The following is a 17,507-nucleotide window of genomic DNA, read 5'->3' as shown; positions in this document are numbered from 1 at the left end:
ATAAATTGGAAAATACCCCAAACCCCAGCAGGAACAAGAGGGCAAATGTAATGATATTGTGGTGTTTCATGGTGAGAACATAGAACAGATGGTGTTCTGCTGTTTTCATGAAATGATGTGAGTCCAATGTATCGACTGTATATACAGTACAATACAAAGAAAGCAACACGTGTAACACACTGACATATTATTAATGAAACATCATCAACGCTGCAGCTCTTTAACTTTTATCTTTAATTCTGCACAATATTTTCACCAAAACACTTGAAAGAATATTTAAGGCTGTAGATAGACTTAAATGATACAAAAAATCTGGGCAACAAAGTTGGAATTAAAAGGAATTAAGTTAGTATGCTAAAAATACAAAATATAAAATTTCATACTTAAAAAATTATACCTTATCAAATGCTGTGTATTTATTTACAATTTCAATAAAACATCCCAAAAAAGAACACAGTTCAGGATTTTGCCTTTAGGAAGTCTCATAAATAAGAAGCTTAGATATGAACAAAGTAGTCTCATTTCACATTTTTTTTTTCTGTTACTCTCCCATTTGATTTTTGTTAAATGCTGTTAAATATTTTGAATAATCTGTCAAAAGTTCACTTAAAAAGTTAATATGAAGTGGTTCAAAAAAAAAAAGAAATCAGAAAATGAGGACATTCATCGGAGCCCCAAAGCAGATCAGCTTTCATTGATACTGTTTTCTTTTTTCTTCTTATGCCTGAGCTGATAATTTGATTTATTATGAATAATAAGCTCTAAATACAAACATGAATGTCCAACCTAATTAAATAAACACGATCTTGGTAATTGTACATAACAAAATAAAACTGATATGAAGCTGTCACTCTCTCCGTTTATCTACAGTCTGGTAAATAAAACGAGTCAAGAAGGAGGTTACAGCTCGTGAGAAAAAGTCCTGCGTGTGAAAAATACAACTTCCTGGTACAGACTGTATATGTGAGAATGGATTGGATCAGACAGAGGGAGTCCTCACAGCTGTGCTCATTTTAACTACCAGGATCAGTTGCCACTCCTACACAGTGTTGTAAACTGCTGATCTGCTTGTTTTTTTTTTTGTTGTTGTTTTTTGTGAGGGCTCTGCAGGGAGAATCCTTATAAATACATGAGGATACCAGACACTGACCTTTGGGTGACCAGCTTTTGAAGCAACCTCATCCTGTGCTGATTTGCCCCGGGGCTCCTGCTGCCTGAAACATTAGCCAGGTTGATTCTTGTCCAAGGGAATTACTGGACAAGCGCTCACAAACACATTTACAGCTATGAACCCAATCATTTCAATCAGCTTAAAAAGCTCCAGTTTCCTCTATGGGATTAGCAATCAGTCAAACAATGAGGAGGTTATGTTCCCTGTCGTCATCTGTGCAGGAAGACCTAACTTTTTCTAACCTAGCAGAGAGAGGAGACGCTGAAGTGCAGTTCACAATAAGAAAGCAAGGGCTACAAAAAAAATCACAGCTCAAAAATATCAACTCATGTTCTCCAACCTCCTCCCACTGTCTCACACACTTGCACACACACACACATTCCAGGTTCATTGCCATATCATCTAAACCAGTACTTTGGAAGCAGTCCATACTAATCCAATAACAGACTTATCTTGTTTTTTTCCCAGTGCAATTCGGGGCCTCCTCCTCTCCCCAGTCCACTATCCATTTAATGTGGTTCTGCTTGGTCCAGTTTCATTTCCCAGTCAAGGACAAGAGTCATCTCATCCACAATAGTCCAGTCCTGTATGATATAAATCTAACAGAGTCTGTCCAGTTTTGTGCAGTCAAATCTAGTTCTATCCAGTCCGATTCTCTCTGCAGGCCCTGGGCTATAAAAACTCCACATAGTTTTCTGGTATCAGTCCTGTTCGGCCGTCCAGAGTTCCTTCCAACCATCCAGGCTCCCTCGAGGCATGAACTAGAGGGAGAAAGAATGAAACATTGATTTGTATATTTCAAGACAGAAGGCGAAATATTTATGAATATGAAGCGCAGGAGACAGAAAGATCGGAGAGGAGAGATTAAGAGGCAGCAAATATGTGAAGAGGGGAGTTAATAATTCCACATGTTGCATGTTCAAGTCTCTATAGGAGACATCTCGGACCATGGCAGAGAGCTGTTAGAAGGTGAGCCTGAAATATACTCCAGACATGGCTGGTTTCCTGCAGTGTCACGTGTGAGCTAATGTTTAACTGTTTTTTAACCTTGTGTTATTTTTACCATCTTTAAAGTTAGCCATTTGTAACAAGAATAAGCTGCAATTATAGACTTTAATGATTTGGCAAGAATCCATCTTGCAAGACTTCATGCTACAGTATGTTCTTGCGACTGACCCATAGTGGTCTAGACCACTCAGCATCAGGTGCATGTTAGGTGGGTTAGCGTAGGTGCTGCTCTGCTCCCACTACAGGACTTTTTTTTTTAACTTAATTGAAGCATAAAATAAAAAAAAGTGATGGCAGTTTCAACCTGTTTGCTAAATATGAGCAATCTGAACAGTGCTATTTTTAGGGGGGCAACATGATTGTAATAATTATTGTAACGTTCTGGTTAAAGAAGACGTCCCTGTCCAGGATCAGGGGACGCACTGTAGAAGCCAGCTGTGTGTGTGTTCACCACATTTGTCCTCACCAGGAATCTAAATTATAAACGCAGCCGACCACACAGTTACATCAAAGAGTCAAACCAAATGTGTGCTCAGTATAAGACTTTTTTGTGTAATCAAACCTCTGAATGAACACAGTTATTCACTGTGCTGCACCTATAGTATATGAATGTTAAAAAAGCATTATGAGATTGTATCATGAGCTCCCCAGGGACAGATGGAAAGTGATGTCCTTAGCTTGCGGTGAGCAGACTGCGTTATTGAGATGCCACTTTAAGGATTACATGTCCCCTAGGTCACATTTGACTCAAAGAGCTCAGATGACACTGCTCTGCATTGCATAACTCCCAATAGTCTTTATGCAGCGATCTGCATTTAGGTTCACCATGTGTCACCTTACTTGGCAAGACCACGAATCAATAAAGAACCAACACTGGGTTTGTGGCTATTTAGATAAACTGCATGATAATGAGTAAAGCAACTAGTGAGTAAAGTACAGCTCTAGCAAATCTGGTCTTAGAAGAGTCAAGCCAAAGAAAACTGGGGAGATTAAAGTGATCTGGGAACTTAAGCCTGGGGACTGTACTGTTGTACAGTATATTCACAATACTTCCCATCTTTGTGTGCTTGAATTACTTTGATATTTGTCTGTAACTAAAACAAAGCGAACAACTTCTCTGGTATGAAAGATATTAAGAGCTTGGCTGCATGCAGAAGCAATGCAATGCTCTGGCTGCATCTGTAACAGTCTGCTTGGCAGCCTCTGTGTAAATTCAAGCACCCTTTAATACCAGCTGACGGGTAAAAATACAGTACACAAATGAGAAACTACATCACACACATGGATTCTGTCTCCTTGTAATTAGCTGGAAGGTGTTAATTATGTTCCTCTGCTCCATCATACTCACCTCAAATACAAAAACAAAACAAAACATCTTTGGTGTTAATAAGCCTTTCAAACATGGTGGATTACTTGGAGGAAACATAAACCCATCCTAAACCATAGAAACAAAATCCAACACGCAGGCAGTTGAGCAAATTCCCAAGGCTGGCTTTTTTTGTTTTGACAGTAAATTGTTTCTATACACAAGCCCACATTCTTTCCTTCTCCCTCTCTGCTGGCACATCCGAAGAACTGACTCACCATTCTCAAAGATGGTTCCAGCGATGAAGGATAGCTCAGAGTCATGCTCTGCCTTGCAGGCGTACAGCGCTCGAGCCTTTCTGCCTGCAATACTGGACGCAATGAGAGACAGAGTGAGTAAGACAGCAGACTCCAAGCTTTTATTTTTCAAACAATACTTCATTTACTTCATTCAAAGCAAACACCTCAAGTTACAGAAATCACAGACAGCCCATGTCTTTATATGAGCTGTTGTATAACGTATAAGGTGGTCATATTCATACATGATAACGGACGATGAAGGTGTGCTTAAAAGATGCGAGGCTGCAGGGCAGTGCCCCAGAAGAGCGGCTATGAGCAGCGGCTATGAGCAGCGTCTACAACAGCGCCAGGAAACATGGGGCTTGAAATGTGAAGCACTGACACTGAACATCTGCCAAAGTTCACAGGGGTGACTGCATCAGACTAAGGTGCATTTTTATTACAATTTAAATAGAGAAGCTTACATAAGAATGGCTGCTGCTTGACCTGTTTAAAATAGTTGGGAGTACATCCTTGATTCAAGGGGCTTTTAAATACCCATACCCCCATACTCATGGGGAAGATCAGAGGTCACAACCGCTACATAACAGGAAGTTCAAGGGCACTATACAGCTGGGAGGACCCTGTAAGCCGTCAAACTGCTTTTTCTTCATGAATTGAACTGCCAATTGTCGAGACATCCGGCCTAAATTTAAAGATCTCTACTTAATTAAATAAGAGTATATTACTAAAAACTTTTATATAATTGACTGAACAGCACTCGATAAATGCTTGAATCACATTTCCCAAAGTGGAACTTATTATGCACTGTTTAGAGAAGACTGAAGCAAGGCGTCTGGACTTGTAGAGTTTTCCTAAAGACGTTTCCACATTCTAGACAGAGAGGGACGATGGTATGAAAGAGGAGTCAAGGAAGCCATCTATGTTAAGCTGGAAAAACCTTCCCTTAACAGAGGTGGTGGTCTCAGACATCATTTTTCTACCACAATCAATGCAGCTTCCATCCACCCCCAGGAAGTTTCACTCCAAGTCACATGCTCACTGGCTCATAGTCGTTAGCCAGTCGTTAGACACACCTGGCACAGTCAGCCAGATCATCACAAATAAGTATGGAAACATTTAGTGCTATTGTTTGTAAGTTTTACCCAGACCCACCCACTGAGGTCTGCAACCACATATAAACCACTTTCCCCACCAAACAGAACTGATGAAGATGCTTGGATGAGCAGCGAAACGTCTTTAAGAAAACTCTACAAGTCCAGACGCCTTGCTTCAATCTTCTCTACGTATGATGACCTGGATGACTGAGAATCTTCATCAACATACTGTACACTGTTCTTTCCTCTTTGTTCACTCCAAACAATGCAGACCAACCTGACAGGAGAGGAGTCACTGGAGGCAGACGATGTCGGCTGTGGACTTGAAGGGGCTGAGAACATCGGCCAGGAGGGGGAACGTGGTGAGGTGGGACTGGGAGACGTTGCACTGAGGCGCAGACACATACAGACAGACACAATAGCATCATACAAGGGCAGTACTAATCACATATGTCCTGCACAGGTTTGGACATTACGTCTTACCTGGCTGGTATGCTGCCACGACTCTTTGGGTTTAGCCTGGAAACACAAAATGACACTGATAAGAAAAAAGAATGAAGTATTTGCTCCTAATCACAAATGTTTAGTAAAATATGTAAAAACCAAGGAACCAAAGAAAAACATTGGACATTGTAATACATTTAGATTTTTTCCTCTTCACACCTTTATTCTCCCTCGAGAGCTTCTTCTTTTAGCTTTCCAGCACACAGGGAACAGATGACAATTAGCAGAGTAAACCTCCCAGCTAGCTTGGCAAAACACAACTCTGTAATAGGTCTCGCTGGGTGATGTGAATATGCTGCAGCTGCGACTAAAACAACAATGTTAAATGAAGGCTAATAACCACGATGTTGACTTCACCATGGATACGCTCTGTCCTTGCACGAAAGCTGCATTTAGTGATCTGTGGACAGCGGGGACATTAAACACATACAGTGACCTAATTTCTAAATGTTTGATTGACATGCTGCAGTGTACGGTAATATAATGCGTCCTTCTGTCTAAGCAAGCTGTGCCCCCTTCTTCAATCCATGTATCATTCAGTGCATCTAATCTGGTACTACAAGATGCTGCTGAACTCACACACTGCAGTCAAACACACACACACACACACACAAGTCATAATGTGCTTTGAGATGATGGCCCTTGTTGCAGATATACATAGAAAATCATCAAACATCTGAACAGAGTCAGCAGAGGAAACAGAACAAGCCTCAACTTTGCCTATTAATGCTGCAGCACTGACACAGCTCAGCCAGGCTGCAGTGTATAGTGCCTGACTCCTGAGCTCAAAGGGCCTTTTAAGCTTCTGCTAGTCTGTAATTTAATTATTCATATGAATAACACAGAAAAAACCTTGAAAGCCAGATTGTACAAGTGAATGGTTCTTTCATGTTCACACACACACATCACATCACATATATAGTGTATATATATATATATATATATATAATATATGGGTGGGTGGGTGGATGGGTGTGTGTGACATCACATTAACGTACATCTATAGAAGAATGTTTTTCTGACAATAATAATTCTAATGGGCACAATTAAACAAACCTTTTGCAAAGACTCTCACTTGCAGGACTTCCTGACTTCCTGTTCAAGTACTGAGCGGCCAAGACCATTTGTCTCCATTGTCTATTTTCAACACTACTTCTTGAGCTTTTTTGTCCTGATTCATTCACCACAGGTATTTAGGTTGTGAGATCAACAGGTATCCTATTAGTAAGTGAATTCCCCTGGTCAGTCTGTTCACTTAACAATGGGCCCGAACGGCATCGTAATCGCCGACACCTTGTTAAATGAATGCATATGAAAGGTGCTATTGCAGCAGGACTGTGAAGTGTTATTCACAGAGTAGATTATTCTGAATGCAATACACAGCTGTTTAAACCAAGTTAGAGCCACATGTGTGTGTTTTTTTTTATTTTAAAAGACACCACAGATGTCAGGCTAAAATTTGAGTTACATATTTAGGAAGAGAATGAAACCTTCGGCCACCTGGCTGGCTGTGAACATGATATCGGAACATCATCCTTCTGAAGCTGATATGTGTACAAAGCGATCCTCTGCTCTCTCGTTTATTGCTTTGTTTTATTCTCCACCAACTCCTGAGGAAATATCTGCTTTTCCAGTGGCTAAATGTTCCACTGCACTCACCAAAGAGTGGCGATATATACAGGAGCAGTGAACCACAGGCAACAACCTTTACATAATCATTTAATCTACTAATCAGATCAGCTCTGAGGTTGTTTTTTTTATTTCAATAAACCATCTGAGATACTGTGTGTGAATGTGTGTTAGATTCGCTGGTGAATCAGAGCATTATTATTCTTCCTCTTAACATCCACTCATTCATAGCAAGACCTGTCTCATACATGACATGGTCCATTCATTTTTTTGATATGGTTGCCATGGTGATACTGCTAAATTTGAAAGGTGTTTGGGATAATATAATTTGTCTCTTTCTTTTTTTTAGGAACACGATAAGTCATTTAAATGACTGCAATTGGTATGGAGAGATGGGTTTAAAATACACAATTCAACAAAAATTCTTTCAATGTCAATCACCAGACTCTAAAACAATCTCGGTATACACCTTCCTGTTAGAGCTTGGCTGCCACAGAACATGAGGTGTTTGATAACTGCTATACAACTAAACGGACCACAAAGCAAAAAAAAAGCTCAGGCTTGAGCGCGTTCAAGAATTTTATCAGAGCAGCTTTATAACTGTATTCCATGTCCATTTTTAAATGAGCACATATTAAAGTGTCTGAGTGATTGATCCACCCTCTCTCCTTAATCAAACCATCAATGTGCTTGCTCTCATCTGCTTCCTGTCTTTCTAGCCCCCTTCAACCCATCCAACGATCACTCCTTCCATCAAAGAAACGATGGAAGAGACTGTCCAGCTTCAAATCAAGATATTTTGATCCTTTACATTTTTTTGTCATACTGCACAAAAACAACATATACTCACTATGAAGTAAATTAACTGGTTTCAGGTGAAATGTCTCTTCAAACCGCACGCACAGCAAATTTGACACCTGATTCAATTACACTGATGTGTCTCTGTCTCCCTCCCATAGGTCATCAATCCACTGCTCTGAAGCATTAAACACACAACATACACGTATACACACACACACACCTAATCAAACCAGGGCCTGAATGGCTGAATTATTAAAAGCCTTTGCAGCCATTGCCGGTATGTTAAAAATACAATTTACAACCTGGGAAAGATCATCTACTGCCTAAAGGCAGTTTACAAAATACATCAGCTTGACCTGCATGACTGACCTTCAAACAAGTTTGGACTCTAGAAAAAACAAAAGGGTGTGAGAAGCTCTAACAACTATTTAAATAATGAGCATCATAAATTTAAGTTGCTACTTGTGCTGCCATACAACTGTGTCCTAAGTTATCAATATGTTTTCACAGTGAGAGCACTAAAGAGATTAGAGTACTACAGAGAGCAGGCGAGAGCGTAAGAACCACAGGTTTGTGTGTAGAATGTGCTGCTTCTCCTCTTAATATATCTGCTGAATCATGACAGCATTATTATATTGCTGTGAAGCAGTTATGAAGCACAGGCACTATTTCATCTCTTCACTGTACAGCCGAACTCTCTCGCAATAAATTCTTAAAATAATTCACTTCAGTGACAGACAGAAAAGATCTTTATTAGTTTTCAAGTTCTTACATTTCCTTGCTTCTCAGTAAATGCAAATTTCATTACTAGAGATGATGTCTATACGTCCCCTAAGCTTACGCTTCAAGAAAGAAAGACAGAAATACTACTGTGTTTGCTGTGCTGATAGCAAAATTAATTGTTGATCAAGCTGTTTTGTTTTTACTAAAGGACAAAAGGTAAGATGGCAAGAGAGGCTGTGGCATTTATATTTTCACCTTAGGGCCCAGTTCAGTGATAAGGTCATCAGCCATATTAATCACTAATGCTACATGTAGAGGCCAAGCAGCAAACGAACAATATTTTGCTTATTATTGTATTTAAATCTGAGACGGAATCTGACAGACGTTTCGTCGAAAGAATGTATATAAAGGGTGCTATTATAGCAGAACCTAAGCGTTATTTCAGAATTATGGCTTTGGCCACATTAGGTTGTCTAAAATGTTTTAATTTTAATTTGAATAGGCCTCCAAAGACGCCACAGATGTCAGGTTAAATTTTGAGTTTACATATTTAGGAAGAAAATGAAACCTTTGACCACCTGGCTGGCTGTGAACTTATTTGACCTTTCATTACAGGACACTGGAGAACATACAAAATAAAGAGATACATGAGAGAAAATCCAAACAGCAGATGTTGAGATGTGAAGTCTTCCAAGCAGGAAGTCACATTGGATGCTGCACTGCCAATGATGCAATGAAATAGTGTCTCATTAATGAGCTTGAGTGTCCTTTGTAAACTTGAATTGGAGTTAGGGATCACTCCAGCTAATTATAACAAAAAAAATCTAGAATTTAAAAAAAAGTAGTGCTGCATTAGCTGATGAGAGTGTGATCTACATAATTTATTAGCTAATGTTCTCAACTCTAGATGGGCCTTAATGAGGAGCGCAGTTCAAGTAATTGTGAAGAAAACCCTTTAAAAATGAAGCATTTGTATCAGGACTCAAACTCTTTGCACTTCCTGAGTCCTGATATCATCTGATTTATGAGCAGTGTTTTGCTTGTCTGTGTGTGTGTGTGTGAACATGTCCTCATGAAGTCTGTTTCCTATAATCTATGACCAGCAGGCCTAGATCACCTCCTGACCTGTTAGTAAATTCAAATCAGATCCAGCTCAAACATCAGCAGCCTCAAACATCTTCTATTGGCCAGATTTAAAGAGTCTCTGTAGCAGGATACTTTCAGAAATTAATAGCATGACTCATTTTAACGACTAAATGCATTAAAGAGGAAAAAAACCTTATTGTGTGACCTTTGCCTGTCATACAGCGCCACCATCACAGTTTAACATAAGCAAGGCTGCTACAGTTGTATGGATTTCATCATCCACTAATTATGTTGTGACTGGAACACATGATATGTTCCATCCATCATCTTTTCACTGTAAATATGTCAGCTCTGTGATTCTGTATGTCTGAATCATTGCTGGAACAATCAGCCTCCTTCTTGTTGGGACAAATAATAATCTAGTTATAAACTGTGTATTTTAAGCTGCACTGATTAATTGTGAGGTGGTTTCATCTCTTGGAGTCGTTCAGCTAATAAAAACTAAACTTTTCTTCATTTACAGAGAACACACAGATATTTAATTGACACACATACACACACATACTCCATAACCATCCACAAACTAGAAAGACAACCTGGCAAGATCTTGAGAATCTCTTGCATCACTCTTGGCTTTAGCTGCTCTTTGAGATTTACACTTCACTGACTACTCCCGACAGACAGCTTTAGGAAATAAGACTTACTCTTTCCCCTAAAAAGGTGTAAGTGTAATCTTTTTTAAGCGGCAGAAAAAAAAAATCTCTCAATAGCTATCTTTAAATCTAAAATATTTAAAGCTAGTGCTTGAGGTTTGGCCACACAACACATCTTTTTTGATCCCTGTGGAGAAAATGCCACTGAGCAAAATCTTCACATCTTAACTGCAACTGCAAGTTGCACTTGTACCTAAGTTAATGCAGAAGGTGCTGTTCCTTCCTGGAACACTCATGCATACATACAGTAAAACCATAAAAGGCCACGTGTGATTGACGGCACACCTTTCTACACAAGGATAGGTGGAAGAGAAAAGCTGGGAACACACAGATAGAGATCTTTGAACATATAATTTCATGGCCCATTAGATGCCTTATCGTGGCTGACAGGTTGTTCACTTCAGTCATTAAATGACTTTGACGAGACTCATCATGCAAAGAATGACTTTTCTGTCTCCATTTTGCTCTATGTGCTCTCTTAGGTCACGTTTGCATTTATTTCTCCCATCTCTCCTTTTATTACATAAACCCAGGCCTTGGTAACAAATTAGTAATAAATACTTGTATGAAAGAGGAACTAATTGTCAGCACAACTGACATTCAAACAAATTCTCACTTTCCCCCAACCTCTTCTTGCTGCACCCTTCACACCGCTCAGTTTAAAAAGGTCATGACTTGACAACGTGATATTTTTAGATGAAACATTTGGAGGATGAAGCTGCTTGACAGGATGTTTACCTACCTTCCAGAAACTAGGGTTTGGCAACTGGACAAATGTATCAACTATCGATGATCACAGGTTGTTTTTTTTAAAATCACTATTGTCCACTTGCTATTGTTTGCTTCTTTGAGGAGCATGTAATCAATCTGTAAAGTGCAGAACTGAAGTGTGCACTAATAGAAACCGGCAGTTAGAGTTAGAAACCCTTTATATTATGTATATAATAATAATATCATTTGATGCTGAAAAGTCTTTGAACATTGTAAGGAGTGTTCTAAAATTTGTACTGTGCACCCTAATCATTTAAAAGCAAATGTTCTGACCACCTGTTCATTTAGAAGCAGAGTCACTTCATCCTCTATAAAGAGTATCCAGTCAAGCCTATTTTTTTTCAGATGATGATCATGAAAGATCCCAAGGTTAATATATAATAAATTATGCTTGTATCAAGGAGATCTATTATGAAGATAATCAGTCCACAGGCCATGATGTTTTAGTTAAATTAGATTGTTATATTATTTTGAGGCCTTGGGTGTCAGAGGATAGGCTGGAGGCTAATTCAAAAATGAGATAAATATGTGGACAACAAACATGACACAAAACACACTCATAGGGTTGCAGCTGATCAAAACATTGGTTGGTGAAAGAACTGAACAGAGACAATAATATGTTTTGACCATGAAAACAACATGGAATGGCTGACAGCTGGACTAACTGCAGACCTAACCCTGCTGGAAATAATTTCATACAGCAGACAACCCCCTACCTAATCACTGCCACTGTGTGTGTGAAACTCCACAGGAGGGTACCATCCTCATATAAACAGTGTTTATATATAAATGGTGCTTTTTTATACCAGGAGAGGGGCTTGCCCTGATTAAGAAAAAAACCTGCTTCAGTTACAGGTTTTAAACTGCCAATCAGACACAGGGACAGCCTAGACAACACAAACCATATCAACATGGGTGGGGTTCAGTCCTAGTCCACTTTTCCTACTAAGACCCGATGAAACTGCACACACATCTTACAATGCCCTTTGAACAGCTCTGGACATGCTCATTATTTTAAGTCTGAAATGTAAAACTTGACCATACCCTTCAGTGTTTATGAATCTGAATATTCACTCACTTATTTTCGTTTCTTAGGCAAACAGTAGTCTCAGGCTTTTGGGATTTAAACTAGTCACAAGACTATTTTTTAAGCTCCTTGATGCCACAAATGCACGTGTGTGTCCAGCATGTGCTCGTGTACTCTGCTTTGGAATCGTGATTGTTTGCACATATGTGCAAGAGTATAAACAATCTCTATTCATACTGCTTAACTGTAAATCAGCTCCTTTGTTTATTCTCTTTATCATGTCTGTGTTCATTTTGATTCATTTGACTCTCTTTTGATGCATGTATAAATCCTCTTGAGCTCAATTATAGTATACAATACAGATTCTTTGAAAGGATTTTACTTTCTAAAGTCTTTTTAATGTTAATGTTGTTGTTGTTGTTGGCCTCTCTATAAGGAAGATTAACTTCAGCCAGCCACAGTGTTGTACTCACAGTGAGCTGGGTCGGATCTGCCGGCTGTCCTGCTCTCCATCGTTGCTGGTCAGGCTGTGTCTCGGGGTTCGACCTTGGCTCCCACTGCTACTGCTGCTGCTACTGCTGTTACAGTTGGCCAAGGAGGACTGTTGCAGCTCAGCGACAGCAGTGTTGACAACACTGTTTCTCTTTTCACCTACAAGTGTAAGAAAAGATTTACAAATGCTCTGGTGTATTTTTCAAACAAGTCAAAACAAGACAAGTGTAGTATCTGGAACCTCGGTTGTAACATACAGCAGTTTGTGTCTAACAGCCCACCTTTCTGGGAATGTGTTGGTGTGTGGAAGAGTGTGAGGGGCCTCTCGCTGCAGGATGGAGCTTTGCCCTCTGTGCTTTTCCTCCTGGACAGGTTGAGCTGCATGTTGGTTGGACCGCCTGCAGAATTTGGCACATCCCTGAATATCTGCATAAACAAAACAGTCAGGTTTGAGTACAACAGTACACAGTATACTATATATAGGCAGATTGTCCTGCCTTATATTTATTAAGTCCTGTTTTTATACAACTCAACTGCAACCACTGCAGTAAACAAACATAGCTTAGAGCTATGTCTTCTAAATGGGGATAATTACATATACAGAAACTTAACAACAGATGACATTGTGGGCTTCAGCCTGGATTTGTGGCGCTGATCGTGACTACTGAAATTTATTTCTGTTGCAGTTGGAAATACAGTTGGGCAAGACACAGAAAATCTCATGCTGTGATAAAAATATACATGTTTCTTTCCCCTCGTACCAATTACATTGCTCTTCTCAAACGTTTTTCCACAACTAATTCTGCTCTGCACATATTATTCCATTCAAGAAGAAACACACACAGTTTATTGACAGAAAATATAACTTGTGTTGTTACCAATACAATGCATATCCATGTCACTAGAAAGTAAACATCTTTTTCACATCGTTGACATATTTACATATAAATATATTATATATATGTCATATATATGTCAACATCATTGACATATAATATTGATATTAAGAGTTACGCAGTGCTCTCCTCCAGAATTATTCTGCTCTGTTTTACACACTACACATGTCTGAGAAGCCTCTGCATGTGCACACAGGTGTGGCATATGTCGTCTTTGTCTGTTTGCTTCATTCAGTGACTAAACACACTGTATGTGCACAATGTTAGGGTCAGGCTGTTGCCATGGTGATATCTGTAAGCTGCTTGGCTTGTCAATAAGCTGCTTGTATTTAAAGGGGAAAATGGCTATACAGTTATTGTGGGCATATGGCATAGGGGATTCAGATAAAAGAGATAAAAGATTAGGTGCATAAGCTAAAAGGATTTATTTACTCCTAAAACACGAAAACCTGCAGACTCACCCTATCATGGTGCTCTATGAGAATCTCCACTACAATGTTCTGGAACTTGATGTCCATGATTGCTGCCACCGTCTCCTCCTGAGGGCGAAGCAGAGTCGGCCCAAAAACAACACCCAGATTGGCAATGGTCATCAGGTTCTGCTGGTGGTGACTGGCCACACTATTGAAAAGAGCAGATAGAGAGATGTTGGTACCACATTTAGTCCAAATACATGTTGTACCTCTCACAATAGTAATGATAACCACAGATCAGTTTTAAAGTCTGAAAATCATCAACTCCTTTTCTGCAGTTGCGTAAAAATGTAATGTGTAAAAATACACAGTACATTAAGGACTGAACTGAACTGAAGTGTGTGTATGTGTGTGTTTTGGTTTCAGACAAACAGGAGGTAAAAAAATGCAAAGAATAATAAACATTGGAGGGGTCAAAGTAAAGCTACTGCTCATAATTTTTTCCAAATACACTTTCAAACATCCATCTTTTTATTATTTTCAAGGAGCAAAAAGCGTATTGTACTCTGTGTCAACAATGCTGCATCAAATTGGGGAAAAGGTTGAAAGAGCAGAGTCATTATAATCCCTGATGTTTAATTAGTGCACATATGTATCCCTCTGTATTTTTATATAGCAATAAAGTGTTTCTTTAATTATACATTATATATTATATATATTATAAGATATATATATATATATATATATATCTTATAATGTTTTTGCTTTTAAAGAAACACTTTTGTACAGATGCAACAAATCTTCAGCTTTGAAAGACAGAGTCAATGTGATTCAGCCCTCCTACCTTTAAGCCAGTGATATTCATGAACATTGGCAGGCTTAATCCACTAAGCTCAGGTAAATACGTGCATGCCCCCAAAACACCTGCATATGCGCATTGCATTCATGCCGTATAAATATGGCTGATGTCCCATTTGTCAGATTGTATCATGCTGCTGCTGCTGTTGAAGAAAAGCCTGATAAAGCCACAGGGCTTAGATGGGGGTTTAGACTGAAAACACAATGCTGGTCGGCTGCTTTAGAGAAATAATTACACATAAGCCAGCGGTGTCATGCCCCGCTTTTTTGTTTATGGGCTGCTGCAGCTTAATGGTTATGCAACCTGCAGGCCGGTGGTGGTTAGTAACAGAGTATATTTACCCAAATACTGTACTTAAGTAAAATTCATGCATATTGGTGCTGCGGCTTCTTACACTCTAGTACACTGCAGATTAAGTTCTACCTATATAGGTACGTTTACTTATTAATGTAAATAGAGCAAAAATACATATAAACATTGTCTAAACTCAATTTCTTGATTTAATTTTGAAGTCAGAATCTGCATTCCCACTTCTTAACTAAATCTTTTTTTAACCTGTAATCGCTCCAAGCTCAGCTGCTCCATGGTAGTTCCTACACTTCTTGGCATCTATAGAAACTGCTGAATCTGACCACTCCTCTCTGCCTTCAAGGGATAAGTTATGGCATAGATTTAGCCTGGTGACAGCTGGATATCTATTTTCAGTGCACACTGCATTAATGCATGTGGTCAAGAGATTACACGGGGCACTAATCCTTTTTGGAGGATGGGTGACAACAGCTATAAAGCAATGAAGTATTCAGAGTTGCTATTAACAATAATACATGTTTAACCTAGTGACTGTGCAAAGGTTAGTTGATATGTTTCATGGCCTTAAAGGGGTTAGATTAGTGGACATGAAGCCTATACAGTAAATCCCTTCTTTGTAGTGGTCACTACAAGTAGTGGTAGTTGTCCAACAGGACAAATCAAAGAATAGGGCAGGTGTTGGAAAAGTTCATATCAAATAATCATTTCTAGGTGGCAGATACTGTATTACTACTGTGGCCTTGTGGACTGGAGCATTTCCTGATCATCAGCAGCAGCCAGTCATTGACCCCTCATCTCTGTTGGTGTGTTATCTCATCTTACTTGGCCAGGTGTTTCATCAGCAGCTCCAGCATCTGTCTGTTTTTCTCAGGCAGTCGGTGCACTAGACCATGTATCTCCGTCACTCTGGCCTCCGGGTTATCCATTTCTGGGCACAGACAAATAAAAAGACAGAGGGAAGGAGCAGAAACCAACATCTGTCAAAATGTATTAAGTGTCCCCTAATTGAATGCAGTTATGGTGACAAACGACTATTGTGCACACAGACATTTAGAAGACCTTGGTGCAGAATTGCATTTTTTGATCATACAATCCACTGAAACAACATTTACTACAGCAGGACAAACATTCCCACAGCTGACAGGTCAGTACGGTAGTTTTTTGTCATACAGCTGCAAACTGCAAAAGCTCCTTGTCCTGATATTCAGAAAGGGCAGACAGACCTGTAGTTGATAAACGACTAGAATAAATCATGGCTGCAGGGCCAATCAATAGAAAGATGACAGCAGATACACAGTAGATCAACCCTCAGGCCCTGGCTGTCAGCACAATGCCATACACCTGAAACCAGCAGTGCATCTCACACACACAGACTTACTGTGCATCAATATTCACACACACACACACTTGGAAATAAAACATGTGACCAGCCACTCAGACACTGTTACACATGACCATTTCCTATTTTCTCTCCACTTCACATCACGTTTCTTTCACACTCCAGATCAACAGGTATGCATACACATAAGTGTTCAGGAAGAAAAAAATTACACAGTGCTAAAAAATAATATGCAGAAGTGAGTTTATACACGTTCATTTAAGCAAGGTTAGAGAAGTAACACCAAATAACACCATATTCCAGGAGAGGGGTGAATAGGTAAACAGCATGATCCACCAAGGTTTTCAAGGTTTGTTGTTTTTGCTGAGACAGGGAAAGATGGAAGATGATGGAAAAAGGACAAAAATGTCAACCTGAGGTCTTTATCGGAGCAGTTTGGAAGAGCTGGCAGCAAAAACATCCCTCCACCAGATATTAAAGGGGTAACAAAGACATTTAAAAGATAAATACAAATCAATATATCATTTTTCAATGGGGAAGTCAATACCGTTGTCGCACTCTAAATTCCAAACTGTATACTTTGGCTTATATTCTCAACTCTGGTCAGCACATCACCCTCTCCATCTCTTGCCTTTCATTCTTACATAAACCAAATTATTATTCACAAAAGAGAGTGAATAAAGAAAAACCTTTACCCTGCAGCCACAAAAAAAGTCCAGTGAAAAGGAAGTTGGTGAATTCTGTTAGGTAAGAGATAGCCACGGGTGAACTTTAAGGATACAACTGATAAATTTATGCAAGCATAAGCCTAATGCAAGCCAGAATTATAACTGTATTTGTACTTTCTTGTTGTCACATGCTAAAGGCAGATATCACATATCACTCTCTCCCTCATCTCCTCCCCCTCCGCTATCTTACTGTATCTCACTGAAACTTTTTTTCACCCTGTTTTCTCCATTACTCCTACCGTCGCCTCTGACTATAGCTTGAGGCAGACATTAAAGGCTAGGTCAGAATAAGTAGAGACGAAACTTAAGGAGGGGGAGGATGAAGATGAAGTTCAT

General features: G+C 39.4%; 1 protein-coding gene and 1 long non-coding RNA gene across 3 annotated transcripts in view; one reads left to right on the top strand and one right to left on the bottom strand.

Annotated features, from left to right (window-relative positions):
- Nucleotides 1-319: 319 nt before the first annotated feature.
- The window catches only part of LOC114445972 (rho GTPase-activating protein 26-like), a 57,188-nt gene continuing 40,000 nt past the window's right edge, over nt 320-17,507 (bottom strand). For both annotated transcript variants that reach the window (XM_028421338.1, XM_028421339.1), the window contains exons 17-24: nt 15,927-16,032; nt 13,985-14,144; nt 12,909-13,053; nt 12,609-12,786; nt 5,365-5,400; nt 5,159-5,269; nt 3,764-3,855; nt 320-1,932 (exon numbers count right to left, since the gene is read on the bottom strand). In XM_028421338.1, coding sequence (XP_028277139.1) covers nt 1,844-1,932; nt 3,764-3,855; nt 5,159-5,269; nt 5,365-5,400; nt 12,609-12,786; nt 12,909-13,053; nt 13,985-14,144; nt 15,927-16,032 — 917 coding nt within the window. In that variant the 3' untranslated portion in view covers nt 320-1,843. The remainder of the gene's footprint in view (nt 1,933-3,763; nt 3,856-5,158; nt 5,270-5,364; nt 5,401-12,608; nt 12,787-12,908; nt 13,054-13,984; nt 14,145-15,926; nt 16,033-17,507) is intronic.
- LOC114445973 (uncharacterized) lies at nt 1,892-5,987 on the top strand. The gene is made up of 3 exons (XR_003671719.1): nt 1,892-2,140; nt 3,753-3,876; nt 5,153-5,987. It is a non-coding gene; the product is annotated as an uncharacterized LOC114445973 (long non-coding RNA).

The sequence above is a fragment of the Parambassis ranga genome, chromosome 14, assembly GCF_900634625.1.
Source record: "Parambassis ranga chromosome 14, fParRan2.1, whole genome shotgun sequence".
NCBI lineage: Eukaryota > Metazoa > Chordata > Actinopteri > Ambassidae > Parambassis > Parambassis ranga.
The sequence above is the reverse complement of the archived record's forward strand: the minus strand, read 5'-3'. Positions and strand labels throughout refer to the sequence as shown.